The sequence below is a fragment of the Pseudochaenichthys georgianus genome, chromosome 5 (genome assembly GCF_902827115.2).
Source record: "Pseudochaenichthys georgianus chromosome 5, fPseGeo1.2, whole genome shotgun sequence".
NCBI lineage: Eukaryota > Metazoa > Chordata > Actinopteri > Perciformes > Channichthyidae > Pseudochaenichthys > Pseudochaenichthys georgianus.
The window spans coordinates 21,587,111-21,614,784 of NC_047507.1; the positions used below are offsets into that span (position 1 = coordinate 21,587,111).

The window sequence follows — 27,674 nt, forward strand, 5'->3', positions numbered from 1 at the left end:
TTTTACTTTATGTCTAGAACATTTATTCTGCTGTGTGACGCAGTTATGAACCCAATGACACACAAGCGCGAAGGGGAAAGGCAGTACAATCACTAAGTGTTCGACAGATTCTCAGGGGCTATATTGGACAGTGATAACGAGTGAAGAGGTATAATTTGAAGCTCACCAAAAGGCGTGTGGTGACAGACGTTGCCCAAAATCAGTCATCCCTCTATAATATTTAAAGGCAAAAACGTAAAAAGAAAGTGCAAAAAAAAACAAGTTTGTGTTTCGGATTGGCTTGAGAAGTAACATCAGCCAATTACAATATATAATATGTAGTTCAACTTGATTAGTTTTTGAGAGACAGGCAATAGAAAGCAAAGAGGAAACGGGAAGAGAATAGGATACTTGGGATGCTGACGTTAGCCAACATCGTCTCACATGACGGAGCTTCAGCCAGTCCAGCTAGAGTTACCAATTGCACTCTTTGAACGTGGCTCCATCTCCGCGTGAGAGTCGGGGGCCAGTTAGAATTAAGTGGGTGGGACAGGACATCACTGAGGTTGTTATTCTCTTGTGTGATCAAAGGGCACTGGATTTGTCAGCTATTGGCGCTAGTGTGATTTGTGTGCTAAGGGAGGGTGGGGGGTACATCCATGTGCAGCGTACTGCGTGAGGGGTGGTGTTGATGGAATGAACAGTTGCGTGACGGAGGAAGACCAGTCCTTTCCCTTGGGGGGGGGGGGGGGGGGGGGGGGAGTTTGATGTGACCGGTGAAGGGGGGGTTTCAGAAAGCCAAGAGAGGAGATGGTCCAAGCTGTCCCTTAGCAGCTGCAGCTTTCTGCTGAAGCTTTAGCTCTGTCATTCCTGTCCAGTTTGATGGGCTCTGGGAATTCATTATACAACTCCACCTCTGTCTCCTGAAGGGCGGCAAGAGAGGAAGAATCAGTACAGGAGAAAAACAACCTGACAAACAAATAAATACTTGGTTTTAAATGATTTAGCTATGATTGTTGAAAATTATGCATCTCTACTGTCTTTTGTGTTTCATTTGAACTCACTTGTTTGAGGGCGTTACGTGCAATTGTCTGGAATGCCTGTTCTACATTTATGGCTTCTTTGGCGCTGGTCTCAAAGTAGGGGATGTTGTTCTTACTCTGACACCAAGCCTGAGCCCTTTTGGTGGTTACCTGTGTGTGAGAAGAGCAACAAAAGATTTATCAATACAGTGAGCTGGAATGTAAAATGATGGGTTTGTTGATGTCTCTAACAGAACAGCAACATAAAAAACAAAAATGTTAAACTAAATGTAATTTCATATCATTCTTCTTTGAGTGAAGTGGGTTAAGATCATCATATGTCGAAAAAAACAACAACATTGTGCAGAGAATCTTTGTTTTTGATTTGTTTTCATGTGATCTAAACTAGGGATGCCAGCGATTATTCGAATATTCGTTACAGTCTCCATAATCGAAAATTATTTTTAAGATTCGATTTTATTTATATATATATATATATATATTTCCTGGCTTAGTTTCAACCTAAATATAGACTCATAGGGGAACTAATAATAATAACTAATAATTATTCGCCAGGGCTGTCCGATTTTGATCATGGTCAAGCACACGCTGATCTGCATTAATGTAATACCTTTATGAACCTACATTACTTTGAGCCTTGTACTTTAATGCCCAGGTAGAGTGACCCTGTGTTTTCACACTCTCTGCCTCCTACTGCAGTTTGTGTGCACTGAGGAACTTGATGATGTGATTTAAACTTTAGTCTCAGTCCTCACTTATTCTGTACTCCAGCACCAGAAGAAAAGCACTTTAACAGCAGTAACCCTTACTGTGGTTAAGTATGCTTGTCAGAAGTAAAGGCTATAAATACAGTAATATCCAAATTCTAAATCAACACTTGAACACTACGCAGCGTTTTTGATGTTTGTCTTTTCATTCAACAAAATAAACAGTTTGTTCTCCCACTTGCTGCACAGAAAGGGAAGCACGCATTATGCTTATTGAAAAAAGTTGATTTAATACAGATGCAAACTTATTTAAACTGAGGAATTGATGATTTTGTTGGAGCTTTTTTAGGGTGATGATAAGCATTGAAAACCTCAAAAGAGGCTTTGGTTTAAAAAATAAATAAAGATTATGCAATGATGGTCATAAGAGGCCTTTCCCCCCCCCCCCCCCCCCCTTTACCAACCTGTCTGTTCTCCAGGTCAATCTTGTTGCCTAGAACCACAAAGGGGAAGTTCTCGGGGTCTCGCGGGCTGGCCTGGATCAAGAACTCATCCCTCCAGCTGTCGAGGGTCTTGAAGGTGTTGGGTGCAGTCACATCAAATACCAGCACACAGCAGTCCGCTCCGCGATAGAAAGCAACGCCGAGAGACTGGAACCTCTCCTGGCCAGCGGTGTCCCAGATCTACACAACACAAAGAGACACCAGTTAAGGTCATGGACTACAGAAGAGAAGGAAACTGCTATAAACATGAACTATTGAAATAATGCAACACACTGACGCCATGGTGTGTGTCCAACAGAAGGGAGGCATTCCCCAAGATATGTGCAATATATATATATATATATATATATATATATATATATATATATATATATATATATATGCTGTTAATAAATGTGCATTATAAATTCTCAGAACTGTTACAGGACGTGTTTTTTGTAAATTGTGTAACTTTTATTATTATAATTTTCCTTTTTTTGTATTTTTTAAATGCATGCTACTTAGGTAACATGAAGCCGTCTCTGGCTCTTTCCTGCTGTTACAATGTAAATGTCCCCTCTGTGGGACTAATAAAGGTACTCTGATACCTCTCCAGCTCTATTTGTACCTGCATTGTGACGAGCCGGTCGTCCACCATCACCTCCTTGGTCAGGAAGTCTGCTCCTATTGTAGCTTTGTACTGGTTACTAAACTTCTTGTTCACATACTGGTTCATTAGGGAGGTCTTTCCAACACTGAGAGGGAAACAAAACAGATATATATATGATAAACTGATATTAGGCGCGTTCACACCGGAGTACTTTTCCCGTTTAGTTTCGTTAGTACCCCTTATGTCGCGTTCACACCAAAAAGTGTCGTGAACTTTTACCCCCATTTTTAGTGCCTGCTGAGAGGTGGTACTCTCCTGGGGGAAAAAAGTGCCCCAGTTCTGATTGGCTGGGAGAATTGCAAACCACACCCCGTAAAACTCTGAAATGTTTTGTAGAGCCGACATTTTATTATCCTCGCATTAGCATTATTAGCATTAGCCCAGCGCAGAAACGCAGAGAGACTAACTTATGGCAACACAAAAGAAAACATGGGAGCGGTGGAGATGAGGAGGTGTCGGCGTTCTGGCCGTTTACTCAGAAGGCTTCAGTAGAAGCCCCCAACTCTGGGGACTTCCGGCCGAGGACTTCTGGTGGCAGTATACGCCGTGAAGTGGTTTGCGGCCTGCCAGTAAACCCAAAGCAGAAGAAGACGAAGTGACGTCAGCGGCTCATTTGCGTAATCTTCCCTCAGGGAACTTATTCCGGTGTGAACGCGATCGGCACTTAGTTCCATAGGGGAACTAAGTGCTGGGAACTAAGAACGGCAAAGTACTTGGTGTGAACGCGGCTATTGACTGATATCTTATGTAGGGCTGTCATTTGATCCAATTGTATTTTCATTTACAATGTATTCTTTATTAGGTCTGCAGAACAACGTGTGGTTGAACACAGTAGGGCAGTTCTGCCTGGAGACAGCTGATGGCAGAGTAATAAGGAAGTAGACCTAACTGATTTCATGCCAAGAATTGCTCGTTCTGACATGAGAAATATCACATGCTGTGACTCACCCAGAATCTCCCAGGATGATGACTTTCAAGAGCACTTTCTTCCTGGACGTCATGTTCCCACAGCTGCAGAAAGACACAGAGTTTAGCACACAGGGAAGACCATACGATGCCTTCCTAACGTCTTCATTGCAAGTCACAACCTAATCACCAGTTTTCTTTTGTTCAGGGAGAATAAAATCAACCCATAGGTAAATCTGTTACTATCCCCTTTGGAAAACATTAACCTACAAACTTGTGTATTGAGTTTTATGCCCCTGGACCAATCATGTTTGAATAGCATTCATTCCAGTCATGTGCTTTCTAAGCTGTTGGACAAATCACGAGGATCACATCATTCTTTCTGTTTCACACGACAGGAAGTTTCCTCCGAGAGGACAGACTCCTTCTCCGCACTACAAGTCTAAACCATGGCAACCCACAGCACATGTTGTTCCAGTACACTCTCAGACTCTCATTGACTGATAATATAGGATGATTGTGTAAGATTACCAGGATTGTATACAATGATTTGGGACAAACCGTCTGTATATCTAAAGGTATCTGTGGGTTAATTTCTACTTGTTAACGTCACTTGAAAAAATATAATATATGTAACAAATATGAAGCTATAAAGTGAACAAACTATGTCACTTAATAACTGAAATAGGCGAGACTAACCCCCTAATCCCACCAGGAGCGTCTGCGCTGCGGCGTTTTTAGCGATCGCGGCCACTCTAGTCAATGGGTGCTATTCCACCAGACCCGCGGCTCGAAGCGTCCCAGAAGCTCCTCGCCGCAAGGAATTTCTAAAATATAGGATGAATCCTATTTTTGACGCAGCGCAGGCAGGAAGTGGAACATTCATCCAACAACTGCGAGGCTGCACACACGACGCTCCGCTTCCGCAACGTTTTGAAACGCGCCTGGTGGGTTATGACGCAGGAGGAGGTCGCAGCTTTGGTACTTCCTGTGTGAAAATGTTGCAGAAGTTCTGGAAAAAGCAACAATAAGGTTGCACTGATTTGCGTCGGTTAGCGAAAGATATGATATGCAAAAGTTTCATGTACATATATTCATCACCATTAGGCAATCCGTTTCATTTCTTCAAACATTTCTAAAAACATTGGTAAGGAGAAGTGGAGTTCATCATTTCCTTCCCATCTCATCAGAATTAAAGTAATATCAAAGATATTGCCCAACGCATATACGAGTAGGAAAATGACATATTGTCCCCACACGACTCTGATTCATAAAAAAACATCTAAATTGCAGCTGGGAGAGGATTCACTCAACCACAAGAGAGGAAGTTCACGCTGCAATAGAAATGCCAGTTAGGAGAAATGAGACGTTTTAGAGAATGTCACCTTTCAGATGTTCTCTGAAAATAAAACGAGCTGAGAGGTCAATCCTGATCATCGGATGTCTGAGTTATGAAAGCATGACCATGGCTCATCTTTAGCCCCTCCTACTTTAATTATTTAGCCATTTATCCATCTACAGTAGGCCCAACCCCCCTACCTTCAAAGATTGAATCATCTTTCTTTATTTGTCAGAACTTTGATTGTATTGCCTTTAAATGCAAACGTACATTTCTCTCCCCTTGCCTTAAAAAAAACTAAGGTTCAATTTCACACTTTTGTCTCGTGTGCCAAGTAGAGTCCAGCACATGACGAGAAGCCGGTTTACTTTAGGTATGCATACCGACAGTGAGAAGCAGTAGGAGGCGTCTAATGGGAATAACGTAGCCCGCCATTCAGCGTTTCCTCTTAACACTGAAGATGGCTTTAACTGTGACTTAGGATAAATTAATAAAGTGCTATGTATAAAAGTAAAGACCAACAAAATATATACTTGGTATTGAACTATAACCGTTTAACAGAAAAAATGACTACACCCCATCAAATCTCAACAAAGTAAACACACATCATCAAAGACATTTAGAAAAGCCTATCTGCCAACCACGCAGGTTCAGCGAGATCATAAAAGTCTTTATATGATCCGAAATTGAAACTAAGCCTTAAAAACACCCTTACACATCAGTTCTTGTCAGGTCCTGGAACAAACACGCCTGCATTCTTTCTGAAAGGAACAAAACAGCACCCACTGACTGCCACCCTGTGAAGCAGCGCCGTATGTTATGCACTTCATGTGAAGCAGCACTATATGTGAAGGAGAGCAGCATGCTAGAGACTGAGTAGATGACCGAGACATGAACAACAGCAACGAGTGCTAGGCATGCTCAGACCAAAGTCACATGATCACAAAAAAACTCAGCTCTGGGGCCTCATTTATAACGCCGTGCGTAGGATTCACGTGGGAAGGTTGCTTACGTAGTAGAAATCCAAAAAATAGGTAAAGAAATGTTCCGACATTTTCGGATTCACCAAACATTGCGTAAAGGTTTCCTTTTATAAATCACAATCGACTCGAAATGCGGTGCAGCTTTTGTGGGCTTCACTTAACGCCCATATTTGCCTATAAACAGTCAAAGAAACGCCCATTCATTCATTTTGACTGACTGCATGAAGAAGATCGCAGGAAATGACGACAGAACAGCTAAAAAAGACATCTCACACCGAGTCAGATTTTGGTTCTTTTGGGGAGGTCGAGATAAATCATATTGTTTGGTGGATGCAGTTTGAACCAGAGTAGCAGCATGGAGGTCGGATCGTCACCAAAATAAATAAGTGGTCCGAAAAAAGGTTAATGACAAAAAAAATACACAGCCTTCCTCAGGCAGTGTGTTTGCACCGGGGACAGGAGACCCTCCCCCTTGATGAGACTGTAAGAAGTGATCGGGGAATCCCTCCGGAGTGGAGTCATGACGACTGGATCTGAATTATGTTTTTGTATTTGGTGGTTTGTGTCCCAGCTATCGATCAGCTGTGCGCAGCGTCTCCACTGCAGCCTGTGCGTCTCAACCCCCCCCCAGTTAAAGGAAATACAACTAATGTGTACAATTTACCACATATGGTGTTCTTAGTTTCCATACCTCCTGTGTTTTACGAGCGACTTATCAAGTCTTGGCAAACGGCATAAAACACGATTAAACATGGTAGTATATAAAACCATGCTCGTATCTACAACCTATAGAAATGCAAAACGGCGTCAGTTTAGACGTAATTCTGTCCTCCTGCTTACCGCATCATTTATGAGAAAACATTTCATAACATTAGCACAACATATTCGAGGTGGTTTTAAATAGCAGTTTCTCGTCTCTCCCGTTTGTGCTTACGCATGGGTCAGAGTTTGCGTGGAGGACCGCACATTTTCCCGTCAAGTTAGTATTTTATAAATCGCAAACATTGCGTAGAAACTGGCGTACGCCATTTTTTGAGCGTATATCCCTTTATAAATGAGGGCCCTGGTCTTTAACCTTCACAAACAGCAGAGCGTTAGACATTGACTCCTGAGTGCAGCAGACTATCATCGCTGACGGGAATCAGGTGGAAGCCTCATTAAAAAGTATCCAATCAAGACTCAAGAAATGATACAGCAACATGACTGACATATTTTATTTTGCAAGTGAATCAATTTGAATTAAAAAAAAAACAGCCAAGTTCTTCATACATTATCTGCAGTTTTGTGGTGATAATTGACGCAATTATTGTACTGGTTAATTCTCCTAAAATAATGTGCTTGGATGTATAGATTGGCCCTGATTCTGTGTTAAGAAATGAGTGTTTCTGATTAAAGTAGCCAATGTGTTACAGAGACTTAAGTCAGTGTTTAATGCTCAAAACAATACGCAGACCTTTTTATTACAAGGATTTGCATTAAGATATTCCAAAGGTCAGATCACTTGGAGAAGTGTTGCAGACGCCTGACTCCTGAAATTAGCGTTACTCCTGAGAATGTCCTCTGTCTGTCAGGTAGCATTTCATTTCCTGTCTATTAATATGAATTTGATGAGTAATTTGATAACCTGATCCCTACAAATATTTTTAAAAAAAAGATATAAATAATTGTGCCAACAGAGAGTTCAACAATTGATTAATTCTCAGTTAGCCACAACCAAACACACCAAACTATATTATAATGTTTTATCCATCTATTGTTCATTATCACTCTAATTACATTATTTAAGAATCAAACAGATGGCTGGGCAAATATATGTAAATAAATAAAAATGTGGCTTCACCAAAATCTTCATTAATGAGTTTTTAGTAAAGATGCAACCGTCCACTTCACAAGACGCTAATATACAAATTGAACTGTTTATGTACTTGTATTGAGAAGTGTGTGTTCACAGCTGTCATGTGTTTTGAGTTAAATTGCCAGCAGATTTCCTTCCATGTCTGTAAATCACTGTCACAACACAAGCAGCTGGAATTCACAGGTCCTCTCCGATATGGATTATGCATGCTCACCCCCACACAGAAACATCAAACTCTGGACTTAAAATAGATTCTGGCGGCTTCAGATGTTTCTCAATGCTCAAAGACGCCGTAAAGTTAGACCACCTTTATGTTTCCTGGTAAGCTACCCAACATGCATCTTGGTTGGTGCCCATGTGATAAACAGATGGTTTGGTGACCCAGGGTTAACAACATGAGTAAAGACAGCATGGTCAAAATCAGCCATATTGATAGGAGGAACATACAATAAACAAAACATCAGACAAGCCTGAGTAAAGCGTGAGAAAGTAGGATACAATATAATGTGCAACTTATTTTTTTAAATCATGCTTTCAAAAGTAGTTGTTTACACAACACATGCTTCACCATGGTGTTGTAATTCAGGATTGTATCAAATGGGAATGTTTTGAAGAAAAAGACTCCTTTCCATGAGCCTACACACAAATCCAGACACTGAACTATAAACACTACTGAAGTACTCAGTAGAGCAGAACCAACTGGAAAGTACTCTGTGAAACCTAAAATGAGACACAGCTATGTATGCTACATGTTAACTGTGAAAATAAATGTGAGGCATTTTAACCATGACAAGACTACATGAGTATATGTTGAGCTGAACCACTATATATATATATATATGTGTTCATTTTACAACCAATTCATGCCGACTCCTTGGATATGTGTTTGCAGTAACCTTTTTTATCGCATGTACAGCACTTTGGCTCGTATGTGATGTGTTGAAATAGAGTGGATTCAAACATTTCGGCAGTTAAATGTAAAACTCTATTATTGTTGCCGGTTGTCAATGACGACGATTAATCATTCAAAACAAAATCACAACGTAACATGTCTCTTACTGTTGTGTGAAGACCAGTATGATGAAAGATGTTACCTGTCACCTTGGCAAGCTTTGGGGCACAAGTAAAGGGCGTTGTATCCACATCAGATCATTCAACTGACAACATGGTTAAACAAATAAACTACAGGACGTGTACCTGCGTGACATGCGAGTCATCATCGAAAAGAAACAATTTGACGCAGATAAACACAGTGCAGGTCACCCAAGTAAGCACATGATACTCATGATGCTCTATGAGAGAGCTTGTTGACATAAAACCAATATAATCTCTGGCACTTGACACCAATACATGTGATCAAAATCCTCCCCGTCATACGGTAAATTACCATACAGAAAGTGATGGATAAGAGATTTGGAGTGTGTATCGCATTCGCAACCCCTGCTTCTCTGTATACATGAAATAAAAAATGAAGTAGCCTATCAAGCGAAATCAATATTCCCGCTGTCAACCTTTGACATATATTTTACGCATCTTTGTTCGACCTCGGCTCTCGGGTTCTCCTTCCCGACCCAGAGGAGCCAGAGGCCGGCCTTGTTTTTGTCAACCAGCTTCTTGAAAAACATTGCACCACAATTAGCTGTTAACGTCGTAGCGCTGGCGGTAATACGACACTGGACGAATTGATGAGTGAGCAAATATTAAGCATATAAAAAGATAGCTGTCATCTAAAAAACTTACTTTGTACTCGTAACTCACCGAGGAGGAGACTTCTGGACGGGCTAACGGGCTGTTGTTGTTCAGTTAGCGTAGCGGCTAACGAGGCGTTGCGTTAGCTAGCTCACTCGCTGGCACTGCACTCGTTAGCTAGGGCTGATTTGGCAATACCTCGTTTCAAACTCTTAGAACAATGTGTTGCCGTTAACGTGAACACAAACTAAAAGCCTTTAGTAAACTGTCGACGCAGGTTATCTACAACTGGTGTGTAAATGTGGCACTTTGCGTAAAGGCTTGCCTATCAGCGAGCTAACTGTCTGCTTCTCTCTTCCCCTTTCACTTCCTTCTCCAAAACAACGCCTGCGTCTTACGTCACACCTTTGCGTCAAACGCAGCTGACTGACACTCCCAGCCCACCTATGACATCTCTTTATTTCTTCTTCTTCTTCTCTCGGTTTTTGGCGGATTGCAAACAACCATCTCTTAATTATCTTAGACTCATACCTTTAAATACAGTCTATGAATAATACCTGTGCTTTACTTCTGAAGAAAGTATTGCCATGTCGCTATTTGGAGTATATAGCAACCATTGCAATTGGTTACATTATTTTCGATAATAGAAAAGTCAAGTTTATTCATAGAGCATATTTGAAAAACAACCATTGACCAAAATGCTTTACATAACAAATACATCACAGAAGTTGTCAAGTAAGAGAGCATAAGTGTATGATATATGAAGAGCTCAGCATCATAGATTTACAAACAAAAAAACAGCAGTCTTAACTAAGATAACTAACTCAGATAAGAGAACAAGTTTTAATAAGCATGTCTTGATGTTACATAATAGGATACAGAAAATATATCTTCAGAAGGATATTAATCGTATTGATGGAGGGGAGATCTTTGGATTGCAGATGTGGTCTCTCTTCCTGGCAAACTTACAACATCAACAGGGTTATTTTTCTAACACGTATGACATTTGCGTGCAACTGAACTCAAAATCCAGCGGAGTGCACCCTCCCGTTAAAACATGATGTTCATTCTAAACCTTAGAAACCTAAGTTACTATGAATGATGGTTTAGTGTGTTTAAGTTTAGTTGTAGTGAATCACAGCCAAAGGGAGAGCACTGATGATCCACCACTAGAGGACAGTGTCAACCCACTTTGAAAGAATGACCCTTCTAAACTGGAGGGGGGGGGGGGGGGGGGGGGGGGGGGTTCCCCAGACATAAGCTCCCATCTATGTTTTGGACCTCCGTAGAGCTATGTAGCACACTGTGGTGTTGACAGTGTGTTGAACAGTGTTTAAGACAAAGATAGTAATGTGATACACAGGAAAGTATCTTTTTCACTTAAAAAAGTAAAGGAAAGTGTTGCAGGAACATGCAAATATGAGCACGATGCTTTCCAGCCTGTCTGCAAAAAATATGTATTTACAAACCATAACAACACTACTGAAAGATGTCATAAACATCAGTTCACCTGTCTAAGGAAAAAAATAATTGTATTTATACTTAAAATACATGACAAAACAATGTACATCATTTTACATTGATAACAGAATAGCCTATAACTTGTACTGTATATGATATAGTTAAAAATTCGCTGCAAACTTACAATTAAGTACCACAGACAGAATAATCCGATTTCTGGATATTGGGAGTGAATAACATTATGTTTCAATAATAGAACCTTCCTCATGAAATCTGAAACAAGGTTTTTTTTTTGTCAAAAATGCTGCACTATCTGATTGATCTGTCAATCACTACATTCATTGCATTTACCAAAACAACATTTATTCTCAGCCATACATTAGTAGAATTAAATGGATCTGAATTAATTTACAATAGTCACATTTTGAATCTGTATTCCTGTTGCATTATTTATGGATGAACGTGTCCTTACTATCTTGTGTGTGATATTATGTCATAAACATTCACAGATATGTTGATATCCTTTTAAGGGTACTTTTTTTAACAAATGGAAAAGTCAGAATAAATCACTTTGGCTGAAAACTGTTTTTCTGTAGATCAATCCATTATCATTTTAAGAAGTTCAGAATTGCAGCCTCTGTAGAGATCTTATTGTTTTATCATAATTGTAGGTGTTGCATTGGTTATATATTCAATTGAAATAAAAGTAATTCCAAATACTCTCCTTGGGTCTTCTTTATGATCTGCATTTAAATTAAATGTAGACAATATTTTTAAAAGAACACTGAGCTGCCTTTGGCTCATCAGAACGATCAGTTTTCCATATAAGAATTACGTTTTTCTGAGATCCATGTTCATGTGTCAGTGTGTCTACATGTGTTTGTGCTCCTTGTTAGTGGCAGTGTGCCTCTCCAGAATCCTGATGACTGGTGTTTATAGAGGAATTCCTGTCTTCTCGTTCCTATTGAATGTAGAGTCTTTATGGCCTCTTTGGAACTCCGTTTGTAAACACAAATACTGCGACACAAAAGGACACAAGTAAGAAAATGGTGCACAGGAGGAAGGGAGCAACATACTTTAAGCATCTGCTGCCTTTTCATCTCTACAAACATTGCTGCATACACATGGTCCTCCAGAAGAAGACACTTTTATTCTAGCATAAACAAGCAGCATGTGAGACAGATATGATCGCAAAGGCAGGTAAAGAGCTCACCCACAGATTTAAAAAAAAAAAAAGTGAATATATCTGTGAAATACTGGTTTTATATTTGCATATTGTAACACAGCATTTGTGTGAGTGTGTAAACATTCACCTCTGTGTGTGGCTGTGTGGGAGTCTGAGAGAGAGCATGAGATGAGTTAAGGAGATGGACAGATTGTGTGTGTATGTGTGAGTGTGTGAGTGTGTGTGTGTGTGTGTGTGTGTGTGTGTGTGTGTGTGTGTGTGTGTGTGTGTGTGTGTGTGTGTGTGTGTGTGTGTGTGTGTGTGCGCGCGCGCGCGTGTGTGTGTGTGTGTGTGTGTGTGTGTGTGTGTGTGTGTGTGTGTGTGTGTGTGTGTGTGTGTGTGTGTATCAGGGGGTGGGTGCATTAGTCCATGTCAGACAGCAAAGAGTGCCGCAGTCATCTAGGAATCTGAGCCAAAGCAACCTCACTAACAGACAGAGAGCAGGAGAAAGAGGAGGACCCAGAGTGAGATGAACTGAGAGAATAAAAAAAGGAGAAGATGAGGATGAATGAAGCACAAAGAGTATAGAAAACGAGACAGACGGGGACAACAATAAAAAAGGTTAAGTCAGCAAACACTTTGCACCTGAAGGGACAGTTGTTGAAATACAAAGGAAAGAGAAGTGAACGTTGTATGAGAATCAACAACTCCAAAAGGACAAACAACCTACAGCTGAGAGAAAAAAGGATTATCCCCTGCTGGAAAAAGTGGACCCCTGTTCAACAATTTGAAACAAAGGTCAGGACGAGCCTGCATCTCTGCACTTTGTCATGATTTTACTCAGTTCTCTCAGTTTGCTTCCTCTGCTGTCGCTGTATGTGGGCGCCCTGCTGTCCTCAGATGCTTCTCCAGCCTGCACACACCCTCCCTGCAGGGACAGGCTGGTGGCTGCTCCCCTCCAGCCCGGGACAGGAGCAGGTAGCGGGGCCTGTGAGGGTCAAACTGGGTCAACAGCCTGCAAGATGGGGGTTTCACTACCAGCCGTCTCAGATGTTCCTCGGAAGGTGGAGATTCAGCCTAAGGTGAGTGACATCACTTACAGCGTGGTGGCAGTCCAGATTTATATTTACAAATCTTATACATTTTTTGAAGAAAACAGTGAGATACAGTACAGTAGCTGCACGGTATGAAGAAAATATGTGATAACATTGTTGAATATTGCTTTAGCTTGGGAAGAGATAATAAAGTGTACTCAGTTCTGCATTTCATCTGCTTTCAGCATACTGCTAAAACAAATGTGGATGTTCAACAAAAAAAAATAAAGGTAATTATTTCCAACATTTCTTATTGAACAGATTGACTTCGAATTGATCACAAGGCACCAACTAAATGTTTAACTCAAATAAATCCCTGAGTTTAATAATGCTGTCCTTTGTAATATGTTTATAGTGCAAGTTGACATTGCAATGATGATCAGAAATGATATATGTGCAGCTTTAGAGAGATTGTTCAGATACATTGGTAGACATGGTGAAGCAGAGCTGACCCCCATCTGCTCATGCACATGTGTCAGAGAGAGAGATCAGTGTACTATCAGGCACAGGTCAGCAGGTCCTTCCTCACGGGACAGTCGACACACTCAACTTGGCACAACCTGAAAGGCTGAAAGCCATCGAGAAATGACAGTCAGCAATCAAAGGAGAGACAATTAGATCTGCTTTAAAAATGTCCTCATCATATGGTTGTGCTGAGCTCATGCAGCAACAGGTGTGTGTTCTACAATGACCCGATGTAAGTGTACGAGACAGATAGAGTGTGACACAAAACATGCCAGTGAGCGGTGCGTTTTGATTGCGGATTAGCCTTTCACGTGTCATCTTCTAAACTGAAGGAGGCATGTTTATGCAAATCAACAGCCTAATTTCTCAAATTTAAAAACACAGCATTATTTCACAGCATTCATTTTTATTTTGTCAAGTCAATTAGATGCAACTGACAGATATTGCAAGATCATGTGTTTAAAAGAGATGTGCTCATAAAGTCTTGGAAAATGAATCAGGTAGCCTGAAAAATGTAGTCTTTTAACACCAAATAGACAGCATCTTGCGACTTATCGAACAAGAGGGGGTCTTCTGAAGTAGTAGCTTTGAGCGCTGTCTTTGCAGACTGGAGGTGTGAAAGAGCGTCTCGTTCAGCTGCAGCGCTGCATGCGCTCTGTCCAGGAAACAGGGGGCCCCTGGAGCCATGGGGGCCAGGAGAGCAACTCTCTTGGAGCCATCCTGGCACTGATGGCAGCTGTCCTGACAGAGTGTGACCTCCACTGTCACAGCCAGGCCCTTGGGGCGATGGCCAAACGACTGGGTGAGAAGTACACACTTATATCCCCCACCTCTGCAACACCAGACAAACGCACACACAAAAATGCCAGCACAGTCACTCCCCCACACATAGTAAACAGAACCTCAATGAGGCCTGCTAAGTGTCGGTCATAGGTGAGTGCATAGGAATTTAACTGCACTGAGGAGGATGAGAAAAACTCTGTAAATGCGTGCGCGCGCACACACACGCATTTCCTGGAGACTTATCCTAACCTTAACCATAACCAACACATGCCTAACCCGTACCCTTAACCTTACCCTAACCCTAAACCTAACCAAGTCTTCACCCTAAAATTAATGATTCCCCTCATGGGGACCTCCATTTTGTCCCCATGAGGGAGGTGAGTCCCCACACGTGACTGTGTAAACAGATTTAGGTCCCCAAAAGTATAGTAATGCTAGGCCACACACACACACACACACACACACACACACACACACACACACACACACACACACACACACACACACACACACACACCACACACACACACACACACACACACACACACACACACACACACACACACACACACACACACACACACACACACACACACACACACACACACACACACACACACACACACACACACACACACACACGTAAACACATAATGTATCACTTATGAAGAAGAGTCTTTATACATAATGGATGCCCTCTGTTGTGTTTATAAAGACAAAGCTTCTATTTTTAATCCATGTGTCTCACTGATGACCTAATGATTCTCTGGGTGACAGAGAGTGCAGCCGTGGGAAGAGAGGGGGAGAGAGACCTGCTGCTTTTCCTTAAGAGCATCACACAGTATCCACCTACAGGTAAGGGCATCAGGAGCGATCGTATAAGTTGTTGCTGATGAATAAGTGAATTACAAACGTACTGTGTGTGTTTCTCAGTTGCCCCCTTGGAGAGGTTACATCCTCGGGACTGTGCAGAGATTTACAGGCTCGGCATCAAAGAGAATGGAATCTACACCATCCAGCCTGACCTGCACAGGCCGGCATTGGAGGTATTTCAGATTCACCACACTCATAAAACACAAAGAGGGACCCCCACCACACTCCTCTTCTTTTAGAGATGTGTATACTATATGTGGATCGCTCAAATCTAGGCTTTATGACATCAAAGTCTTTGTTTTGGCTCAGGCTAAATGTGACATGGAGCTGGCGGGGGGCGGGTGGACGGTGATCCAGAGTCGGCGGGATGGCTCACTGGACTTCAACAAGACATGGCAGGAATACCGGGAGGGCTTTGGTGGTCCGCAGGGAGAGCACTGGCTGGGGAATGCAGCGCTGCACGCCCTCACATCCACTGGCCAGCACCAACTCCGTATCGAGCTGGAGGACTGGCACCATCAGAAACGCCAAGCTACATACAACCAGTTCAAAGTGGCCTCAGAGGCACAGAGGTGCACTCACGTTTTCTGCAATAGATGGAGGGATTAAATCATTATATAGTCTCTGAAAATAGGCATCAATCCAAGTTACATTTCATGACTGGAGGGTCACTTAGAGGGAGAGTTCATAAGGTTTGAAGTAGGGTTGTATGAGGTACTTGTCCATTGACCTTCAGTAGATGGCAACCTGCATACATGTAGGCGTAGCCCCCTATATTGACCAAACAAATACCGTAATTGTCGTAAGGCGAGATGCATTTTAGCCAATGCTCTTGTGTTCTCTACACGGACAGTATCACCAATGCTGTTTACATTTTGAAATGTTTTTTTACGTTTATTTATTTTAGCCTTTTAATTTCTCTAATGTATAATGCCTTGTCTTTTTATGCTGCTGCAACGCAAACATTTCCCAAATTGGGATCAATAAAGTAGGCCTACTTCTTATCTTATGCCTTATCTAACATAATTTGCCAATACTACTGAGACTTCAAACAAGAGTGCTACGGATACCAAAATCTAGTCCCAGACCAATTAAAAGTATTTTCTTAAAGTCACACATCAAACAGGTAGCCCTGACCCGTTATTTGTTTGGTAGTGGTATTATACCAGAAGGGTCAGTGCAAGCCTGGTTATGTTTGTGTGTTTATCTTGATTTCTTGGTGTAAACATAGACTTGCATACACAAACAACCATCACAAACTTGTCATGTGTCGCTTCTCTTGCTTCCAGGTATCGTCTAACAGCGCGGGAGTACTCTGGTGATGCAGGCAATGCTTTGAGCTACAGTAAACATTACAACCATGACGGAAGACCCTTCAGCACGGCTGACCGAGACCATGACCGCTACGTAGCTGGGAACTGTGGTCAGTACTACGGTGCAGGGTGGTGGTTTGATGCCTGCCTGGCAGCTAACCTGAACGGACGCTACTACCGTGGACGCTACAGTGGGGTGACCAACGGGATCTACTGGGGGACATGGTACATCCTGACAGACGGACGAAGTGGAGAACGCTACTCCTTCAAGAGGGTGGAGATGAAGACGAGACCCAGGAACTTTGTAGGAACATCTTAAACAATGGTGACAATTCTCACAGATAAGAATGTCAACCAGTTTTCTTTAAGTCAGTGTGGACTTCACTATACTTAGAGCAGCTTTCAAGTCACTTACCAGTTACATGCAGATGGCAGCTAATAGATTCAATACAAAATATACAAGAAATAATGTTTTAACATTCACTAGCAGATAAACTAAATGCATATTATAATATTATTTGGTTTGTTAAGTGGCTTCTCTCTCGCAACAGCACCTTTCTAGCATTAGTTCAGTGATACAAAGAATTGAATAGTGAAAATACTGCCTGTCGAAGATGTTATTGTAATAAATTCCCAGAATGTTTATTGTACATTAAAGATCTCTATGTGGTACTTTAATAAGCACCTAGATGCCGGTGGGAGACATTCATCTACAATGTGATTGTTGAAGGGTGTTTTTTTTATTGCCACACATTCACATGATAAAGATGAACTTCATCCAATTTGTTCATAAAAGTGAGACTACAGGAATGCATGGATTAACACTAGGAGTTTGTCAGTGCCCCTACCTGCCTAAAGCTTCATGATCCATTACAAATATTGTCTGAAAAAAACTCACATGTTTTAGATCAGATGATGCCATGAGTGAAAATGTCTAACTCTCTGAGGTTAAGAGGTCACCCTGCAGGGGGCTTAAACTGGTGGGTGATACGCAGCTCCTCAAATTCAAGCTGTATCACCATGTTGCTCATGCGACAGTGAGCTTATAGGGATAACACATGTTTCCCCTGTGTTCTGCCTCCACCAGTGTTAATATAGAACCAACCCCAAAGCTTAGGGTTTGCCACTAAACAGACAGAAGCCCAGTTTTGGAGAAGCAATTTTTCCCACCTTACCTTGTTCATACTTTCCCAGGTCTAAGCTTGACACACTAATGCTGAGCGTTAGGATTTTTACCCTGTCATCATACCACGAAACCGCCCTCTGCCCACCACTATCTAGTCAAACACACACAGAAACACACACTCAGCCTCACCTGCTTTTTGGAGTTGGCGTCAGGCGGGCGGCTCCCTCTCTGGCTGTGCTTCACAAAGACTCTTCTGGGAGTTTAGAGTTGATGTGAGTGCTGAGTTGGGCCGTGCACGTGTGATGCTTGTCTGTGTGTGCCAGAGAGTGTGTATATTGTGTGTGTGTAGATGGCTGAAGCTATTTTAGCAGCGTTCACAATGAGCTGTCAGTCCTTCCAACAAGCAGAGGTTCTAAAATTAACCAGGGAGGGGGCTCAGCCGGCTCTGATCTGAACACCGCGGGCAGAGTCCAGACCAGCCACGGTATTTCACACACACTACTTATACACACACTGGGATGTGCCCGTATTCATGTGCACACACACTCATACACACGTACATACACAAAAAACGTGGTGCTTCTCTCAGCATAAAAGGAGGTGCATGATGGACTTGACTTCACTAAAACAAGTGCACATTGGAAATAAAAAGGCTTCCATTGAAGATGGCTTGATCATGCCGCTCTAATTATAGTTATGGAGCAACAAGCTCCTCTTCCACTTGTCTCTGTCTCTGTAACACACACACACACACACACACACACACACACACACACACACACACACACACACACACACACACACACACACACACACAAACGTACACACAAAGAAGACATTTCATCATAAGTAATCAAAATTAATCATCCATATAAGCCATTATACATATCAGCTTTCTTATTTGATTGTGTGTGTGTGTGTGTGTGTGTGTGTGTGTGTGTGTGTGTGTGTGTGTGTGTGTGTGTGTGTGTGTGTGTGTGTGTGTGTGTGTGTGTGTGTGGTGTGTGTGTGTGTGTGTGTGTGTGTGTGTGTGTGTGTGTGTGTGTGTGTGTGTGTTATTAAAAGGTGAAAGACTACATGTTGTGCCCTCTGGTGGCTCTTGATAATATTGAAGACTCAGAGAAAATCTGTATTTTAGCTGAAGCTAACTATTAAACTTTGCAGTAGGTTGACTTAGAATTTACTTATTGTCGTGTTAGTCTAAATAAAGTTTTTGTCTGAAAAATTATAAATGTGATCGATTTCTCAAGTGCATCTTAATACCTAAAAAAAGGAAATTCGTTACTGATGTGTAAATAAATTACTTATACCTTCTCCTTTTCATTTTTTACAACCTTGCCTTTCTTTCTATCATGTTTTCTCCTTATCTCAAGGTAACCCCTCAAGAAATAAATATATATAAATGTAAATGTAATTCCTCATACTCAACTCTGCATATCAATGAATCCTCTTCTTTTCTTCTATCCATCACTCCTGTTGACTTGGGAGCAACAGGGGCGCAGGGTAGTGTCACCACAGTATCCTGGTACAGGGTCTGGAATGGAGTGATAAAGTCGGTTTTATGGTCAAAAACAATTAAACATACTACTAAATGTCAAACCCCTGCATGGCCACTGCAAAACACCTTAGTCTTTGTTTCTCGATCACATCATACATTTCTCAAGGCGCTTAGCATCTATTATTTCATCCAACCTTAAAGTGGTAAACATAACTTTTACACTCCCCCCCCAGTGTTTTCAGGTGGTAGTATGGTTGGGGCAGCTGTTGCAAAAGACATATTGCAGTGGTTTCCAGGCAAACTGCACATCTGAAACTGTACGATATCTTCTTGTCATTGATTTTCTAATAAACAACAAAAATGCATTTCAGTGATATGATAAAAGCAAAGTAAAACATCCAGACGTATCATTAAGTTGGCAGTCATTTGTACTTACATATCTTGCTTAGTAGAAAGATTTGTTTTGCCTTTGCCTTCTCTGTAATTTTTTAGCAGGTAGAGTTTTCACAATTCACTGGTTAAGCAAAGTAAGTTCAGCTACTTCCTCAGATTTATTTCATTTACAGAGAGGACGGTGGAGATCAATAGCTGACCAAATAGAAGTCATATTAGCAGTTTTAGACCCATCTGCTCCCATCTTAGATAACATTTAAGGTGAGACGATGTGCAGTAAGTCAGTCTGTTGAACACCAGGTGGCAATGTTGCTTAGCAAAAAGGAGATTTGGGAAATGATTTCTCCATGTCTTGCTGGCCCTTTCACACAAGCTACTGCAACTCTGTCACAGGCAGAAACATTTTACAGAAACTAAAGAACAATACATATTGTGCTCCATATGAATAAAACAAGCATTCGAAAACAATAACTTTGTCATGTTTATGTAAAAACTGCGGGGTGGGAATGTTCATGATGTCATCAGTATATGTAGAGCTGTATATTCCAGTAAAATCTGTGATTTTTAATTATGTACAAAAAAGAAAATGTTACGTTACATTTTTGGTGGTTTGATATTCAATCATATAGATGAACTAAAACTTAAAAAAACTCCTTGCAGTGCTACAGTTCAGGGGCAGCAGAGAATATGAGGTCAAAGGTCAAAACTTAGACTATTTTGTAAAAAAGTTTGAGAAAATGTTTTTATAGACTGTTTTATAACTTCACAATACTGTTTTAAAGTGAACTATGTAGAGTGTTCACCGTGCATCAGTGAGTCTGAAGCAGAACAAATAATCAGTGATGTGGCATATAGCGTTAAAGAGGCGGGAGAAGGTGAGGAGCTTCTGCGGCCTCCAGTCGAAATAACTTTACATTTTTGAATTTGCTCTCATTGTGATAACATGTGAGCTGTCGACGATGAGGAGGGGAGGAAGGCTCAGTGGGAGGAAGCAGGAGCGGGTGAGGTTTCAAAGGTGTGCGAGTACAACAGGCCGTTGGAGCCTCCCCCTCCCTGACCACAGGGCCACCGAGAGACAGTGTGTGCTTGCTTTTAATACTGGTCCTGCAGAAAACCAGAGTAATGCAGCGTTCCGTTTGAAACCGGAATTCAACAGAACAAGTGTATCCTGATGTGGTGAGGAGCTGGGGGGAGGAGGGGAGGGGAGGGAGGGGAAGACACAGAGGGCGCCATGAGGCAGCCCTCACTACATATCTTGTCATTTCTAGATCTCTACAAGTAAGTGAAAAAGTGTTTTTTTCAGGGAGGGGAAGACACCCAAGAGGCTGTTTTGTGTGTGAAATGTTGTAACACTGAGTAGCAATGAATTAAGATATTTGTTTGATTAATTAACTCAAAACACCGGCTTTTTCTCTGCTTAATAATAATATAAATTCCCCTGCATGGTTGTAAATGGCCGCTGTCACAGACTCTACTGACACTGCAGATAATGGGCTGATGAACTCAGTATGATTATGATTATACAATTTGGTTTAAATGGTCATGATAACAATTTTTAAAACCATCCAATAAAACGCTTCCCAAGAGCAAAAAGGGGACAGACTAACTGTTGAGGCCTTCAGCACTTCCTGGTGCAACACCTTTCACTTTTATTGACATCTTTTTGAAAATGTCACATGCTACCATTAAACATATGATCATTTTCAACTTAGTAAGGTTATAATATTTCAGCGTTGTGATTGCAACAAACTTCCACTGCCCCCAAGTTGTCAGAAACCCAGCTATTGCAGGTTTATGGGAAGTGTACGTTGTTTGTTTACTGTGAGAGAAGCAGATCAGTACAGTTTATCTTTTCATGTCATGGTTTATTTCTGGTTTGTAATTAAAAACAAAAGCTTTTCAAGGCAATCTGTGCCATTCTTAAATATTTGTGTAAGTCAAAGAATACAAAATAATGTATCCAGGCAGACATACTGTTTAAAACCTTGATGCTCAGGACAATATTTGGGGATAATGCTTACCATAAGTTGCCCTCTCTCTGGTGTTGACTGTTTTAAACCTAATCCACCACACTGTCACTCTGATATGGAGGGGAGGAGAAGAAAAAACTGTAGCGAGAGGCAAAGGTGATGAGATTGAAAATGCTGATCAGGCAGACTCTATTTCCGAAATCAAAGGATTATCTAATCTGATAATGCAGACTGACACAAACACACATGAAAGGAAACCACCCGGTTAAAAGCAGCTCATCGTAATCCACACCAAATACCAGGAAAGCGTTTGACAATTAATAAACCAACAAACATGCACAGTGTATAAAAAACTACGAAGAATTAGCAGTATGAGTGTGCGTGTGTGTTTTTCTAATCGTCAGAGAGAGCGTCAGAGACGAGAACCACAGCTGACCATTCGGCTGCTTCACCGCATCCTTTATACTGAACTACCCTGACTTGATCAGAGCAAGAAACAGAGCAACACACAGCAGTGAAAGGGATGGGACGGATCCTGTGTGTGTGTGTGTGTGTGTGTGTGTGTGTGTGTGTGTGTGTGTGTGTGTGTGTGTGTGTGTGTGTGTGTGTGTGTGTGTGTGTGTGTGTGTGTGTGTGTGTGTGTGTGTGTGTGTGTGTGTGTGTGTGTGTGTGTGTGTGTGTGTGTGTGTGTGTGTGTGTGTGTGTGTGTGTGTGTGTGGGGGGGGGGGGGGGGGGGGTTGACAGGCAGGACAGGTTAGCTCTGGAAAATCAGCTTAAGGAGCAGACATTTCTTCACAGGAGGAGGAGAGTCAGGGGATTTATAGACTCACAATCACTGGGGATCAAACACAAAGGCACAGAGATGAAACTAACACACACATAAACACACACAAACTTAATCTTTAGACAACATAAAGTACACAGATGCCCTTACAAACTGTGGTAAAGTCTTTGTCACTTAAGGTGTGGACACGTTATACATTCTTTAGCTGCTGGTAGTAAAGGCCAGTCAAACATTGTCCTCTATGAAACAAAAACTTAAATAGTGTGAGTGACTGAAATGAGGAAAAGCAAGAGACAGTCAGTCTATCTGGGCTCCATGAAGGCATCGTGGCCGTATGGATGTAAACGTTAAACAGTCGGTTCACCACTTTTATCCAGACATCTCAACAAGTATTCCGTGGAATGCTATACATCTTGTACAGTCGTCACTATCAGGTGAAATATCCATAGGATCTATATAAAAGGTGATCTTTATTATGGTGACATCCCCCATTAGTTAGGGGTCTTAAAGCCTCAAGTTTGACATTTTGGCTGTTGTCATCTATTTTTTGGAACCAATAGTGGCACCAAAGGGTTAAGCTACGTTTAAATAAAAGTCCTTTTAAAATGATTATTTGTGTATTTGTTATATGTTATGCCTGCCTCATGCCCCTTAATTAATATTTTGACACTTTTGCTGTAACAATGTAAATGTCCCAATGTGAACGTTTTAGGACGAATATATGGAAAGCTCTTTAAGTGAACAACGCCATGGTAGTGACCTGTCAATCACAGGCCATTTCAGGTAGCAACCTCCTAAAGCATATCCATCCACATTTATTAACAATTTAACAGAAAAATGACTTTTGCAAAATGGTCATCACGCTGTGTTGAAGGAGACTTAACACTAAAGAATTGAGACCATGAACTCATTCAAAGACTGAGGTTAGGTCATGTGAGAAGTATTGTCATTTTCTCATAGACTTCTATACAAACAGACTTTTTTTTAGCACTGTTGTTCATTAGAAACAATACAGATTATTTGACACTTCCACATTAGCTTCACTGGCACACACACACAGGATCTGGATTCACATAAAGACAAAATAAAGCCCTGCTGTCTGAAACTGATGAACACTCACAGGTTGAGGAAAAAAAGAGGTGTTTTGAATTCTACAACTCCCTGGACAGCGCTGGTGAAACTGAGTTTGATTGACAGGTTGTTAGTGACAAGGTGCTGTAAACTTTCACTTCCTGCTGCTCTCTGAGCAGGAAGTGAAGTTGTGAACCTCTGACCTCTAAAGACTTTGTAAAGACTCTCAAGACTACACAAAGTGAAGGAAGGGATCAAGTAGGGACATTCAGAAGATACTGGAGATACTGGGAACTGTCAGTGAGATAGATAACTAACAGGAGAGTCCACTTTGTGCACAGAGTCCAGCTTGGAAAGTAAATGAAAATTATAAAACTGTATAATTGTATCTCTCATAATATATAACTAGTTCCTATCAGGTTTTCCCAGATGGATTTAGTTTAACTTGCGCTGTGCTGTGTTATAGGTATACTTAATTCTTCATTAAAAATGGTTTTAGAATAAAGTGTAACCATCAAAATGCAACCAAGTTGTGCAACAATATTTCCTGCTATTATTATTACTACTGGCTGCTATTTCTTAGGTTGTCCATTCCAACAATAATCTGTATGTTATTATGTAAATATATTATTTTATTTTATAAATAATATATATATATATTTAACCAACACAGTATTCTACAATGTTACACCCATTTTATTTTATAAATACTGCTAATTTACTTATTTTCCCTGAATGTTCTGTTTTATTTTATTCAAGTAAACAGCAGGCTCAGGCCACGTTTACACGGATACGATAACAAAAACGAACCTTAGTCGATATCAAAAAGAAGACCCCCGAGCATGGTTGCCATGGTTGCCCTTCTGTTTATTCACCGCGGTGGATTTAGCAACATGTAGTTCTCCATGTCCACTTGTTGCTGATGGTTGTGGTAGAGGAGCAGCATGGTCAGTAGCAGACAGTACTGACCATGCAACAGCAGTGAGCAGCAGAGGTTGTTGGCGAAAACACATCAGCAATGACGTGGGTGACGCGGGGGTGAGCAGGAGAGGTGGGGTGAGGCGGGGCTATGGCGTCGTCGTTATCAGGAAATGATCGTATAGGACGTACACACGGAGCCGTTAGGTCCCCCAGAGCGTTTTGTCCGCAGATCAACCCACCTTGGGACCCGTTACCGTTTGAGGGCTCCGTTTCCGCGGTTCTGTTACGGCCTCGTGTGGACGATATAGAACTGTAGCGGATATAACCCGTTTCGTCTCCGTGTAAACGTGGCCTCAGTATGCTGTATCAAGACATGGCGTCTCAACGTCTCAACACTGCCTCCTGTGGACCACTTCAAGTTCCTGAATGGATTTACTCATATCACATATTACCACATATTACCCTATCACTACAGTGACTGCATGGCGCACAGGGGAGTCAAAATGTTACATAAAATGTAAAAATTATTCAAATCAAATGAAACTTTATGACAAATACAAATAAATTAAATCATGAAAATATTATTTTAAATGTTAATAAAAATGTAATTGCTTCCGTTTTATTTATCATGTTTTTTATTTATTTAATCAGAATAAAAAAAATAGCAAAACTTTTTAATATGTTTTTATTAATTAATTACATTTGAATCAGATTGAGATTTTGTTGAATCAGGTTAAATAAAATAAAACATTAGATGGGGTTATTCTACATACTCTAAAGGTTATCTTTAGATGGGCATGAAATCAGCTTTGTTTATGTTTTAATTTAGTGAATATTTTATTGTGCCATTGTCAGACAAATATTAATTGTTGGTGGAAGTATTCTCAGAGACAGCTGAAATATGTAAGTTCATCAACACATAAAAAAAGATGAGTAAACTATCATCTCTGACGTCATTTCATTGTTTTGATTTGTTGGTGAGTTGATTTGATTTATTGAATCACCAGCTCTCAAACATATTATTCTTGTATTTTTTAAGATAAGATATTTACTATATGCTTTGGTGCATCAATGCCAGAAGGCATGCATGCTCATGTCTACTTAGTCTTAAGGGTGTTTTGTGAATTCGGCCCTACCACAGAAAATCCTAAATCTTTGGATATGATCTGGGATGAAAGCACAGCACATCCTTGCACTGGTCTAGCTATTATACAATTTATTATTTTGTTTGTTTGTCTGTTTTCAAGGAAAATCAATATGTCTGTCACAGTGAATAAAAGAGGTAAGGGAATTTGGATTTTACAAGTGTAACAGGATTAATGATATTAAAGTGCAAAGTGATGGTTAACCATCAAAAATGGCTGTTAACCATCAAAAATGGCTGTTCACCACTAACACATGAGTGCTCGTAATATTAGAGGAAATCTCAGGGCAGTTTGATGTCTTCTGTGGGAGGTCTCCATCTATCAAAGCATGACAGCAAAGGTCAATACACTGGTTTAACTAGATAATATAAAGAAAATGGGAAATGCTCCGTCACTGATAGGTGAAGGAGGAGGGGGAGAAGGAGCACTCCTGGTTGCTTGACTTTATGTTTGACCTTTTCGGGAAGGAGAACTAATCCTTGAATATAATAGACTGTAAGATATGGAAAATGACTGTGCTGTTATCTCTGTTACCCTGGAGACCATCAGCAGCACCCAGGGCTTCTGCAGCTGCCAAGTTATTAAGCATCCAGTTTGTATATAATGGAAAATACCTTTTCTGCCATAACTGGTCACTCCCCACATACACATGCACAATTCTTACGATGAAAAGGCTACTCCTCTTTCTTTGTGCACAACAAGACATCTTTATGTTTTTATCTTTGTGTGAAGCAGGCAAATACAGTTTAACCTTTTATTTAACTCTTTATGTGTGCCTTTGTTCAAGACTAACCAGAAAAGGAAATTCAAGTTTTCTGAAAAGTACATTTTGGTCTAGAGGTTTTGAAAAATAAAACAAGAGCTGGCATTATGAAATATAATAAGACACATTTGGAAAATGTTGGTCATTGGTTTTATCAAATCATCTTCACTATTAGGCTATTTACAAGTGCACAATAACGTGCTGCCAGATTTATTCCATGATAAAAAAAATGAAAATAAACTAAATACCACACTTCTCCTAGCATATGGGTTTAAAATATCCAGCAAATCCATCATGGCCTGTTAGTAACCAAACCGCTTTACACCCGTGGTTTCATCACGCTTTCTCGCATTTGCAAAATTTCCAACAGATGAAAACATTATTCAAATATTGTTGTCCCTGGGTATAAACTGCTGCGTCTGTTTAACTCTTATCCAGTAAAATCCAACATGAAAGAAATAAGATCCACAACAAAGAACCGGAACCCTCAGATGGCTCACGCAGATAACCTTAAAAAATAATGGTATAAGCGAGCTGTATTTATGCTGTCTAAATACATCGAATAAAGACTTTGCACATGCAGGACATTAAACTTGTAAATAATAGCCAAAACCATCCTCTCCCCCCCACCATGCCCCCTCCCTCTAATCTTTCTATCTATCATTTACACAGATCTGCTCCAGTAAATGATGCATTCCCTGCATTAGATGTATTTGTTGTGCGAGTTTGAAAAGGCGGCGATAATCTGGGAGAGAGAGATAAGAAATGCCATTTATTCCGCGGCACTTTAGAGCCTATTCCCCGGGCCGATCAGCCCCCATTCTCCCCGACACCTTCAGCAGCTCGCTGATAACGATTAGGCTATTTATTATCTTCACAAAGAACAAAGATTAGCCAGCACCGATGAAAAATTACCCCGGGATGGGTTATAATCAGTGGGACCCAAGGATCTCACCAGCATTGGATTTCTCTTTCAATCTGGGGGAGCGACACAAACACACACACGCGCGCGCACGCGCACACACACACACACACACACACACACACACACACACACACACACTACGTCAATAAGGAGCTCAGTGCATGAACATTATTATTGTGATACACTTAGTTACAATAATAATAAAAGTCCTAGCCTTGTGTAAATAAAATAATATCAAAAAAATAAAAATACTAGATACGCTATTATAAAT

At 40.9% G+C, this 27,674-nt stretch overlaps 2 protein-coding genes across 4 annotated transcripts; one reads left to right on the forward strand and one right to left on the reverse strand.

Moving 5' to 3' along the window:
* Window positions 1-722: 722 nt before the first annotated feature.
* Window positions 723-10,059, reverse strand: LOC117446650 (ras-related protein rab7-like). Of its 3 annotated transcripts, none has more exons than XM_034082956.2 (6): window positions 9,723-10,059; window positions 3,830-3,892; window positions 2,840-2,966; window positions 2,194-2,412; window positions 1,044-1,172; window positions 723-902 (listed from the first exon to the last, which is right to left on the reverse strand). In XM_034082956.2, exons 2-6 carry the CDS (start codon window positions 3,880-3,882, stop codon window positions 807-809), a joined length of 624 nt encoding a protein of 207 aa, XP_033938847.1. In that variant the 5' UTR covers window positions 3,883-3,892; window positions 9,723-10,059; the 3' UTR covers window positions 723-806. The 3 variants fall into 3 exon arrangements, with proteins under 3 accessions (XP_033938847.1, XP_033938846.1, XP_033938848.1); XM_034082955.2 differs by having other exon boundaries at window positions 9,705-10,058; XM_034082957.2 differs by lacking the exon at window positions 9,723-10,059 and adding an exon at window positions 9,024-9,046.
* Window positions 10,060-13,299: 3,240 nt separating this feature from the next.
* Window positions 13,300-17,291, forward strand: LOC117447282 (fibroleukin). The gene is made up of 7 exons (XM_034083974.2): window positions 13,300-13,361; window positions 13,559-13,603; window positions 14,445-14,640; window positions 15,399-15,476; window positions 15,555-15,667; window positions 15,804-16,066; window positions 16,784-17,291. The coding sequence occupies exons 1-7, from the start codon at window positions 13,302-13,304 to the stop codon at window positions 17,124-17,126; spliced, it is 1,098 nt and encodes a 365-aa protein (XP_033939865.1). The 5' UTR covers window positions 13,300-13,301; the 3' UTR covers window positions 17,127-17,291.
* Window positions 17,292-27,674: the final 10,383 nt, after the last annotated feature.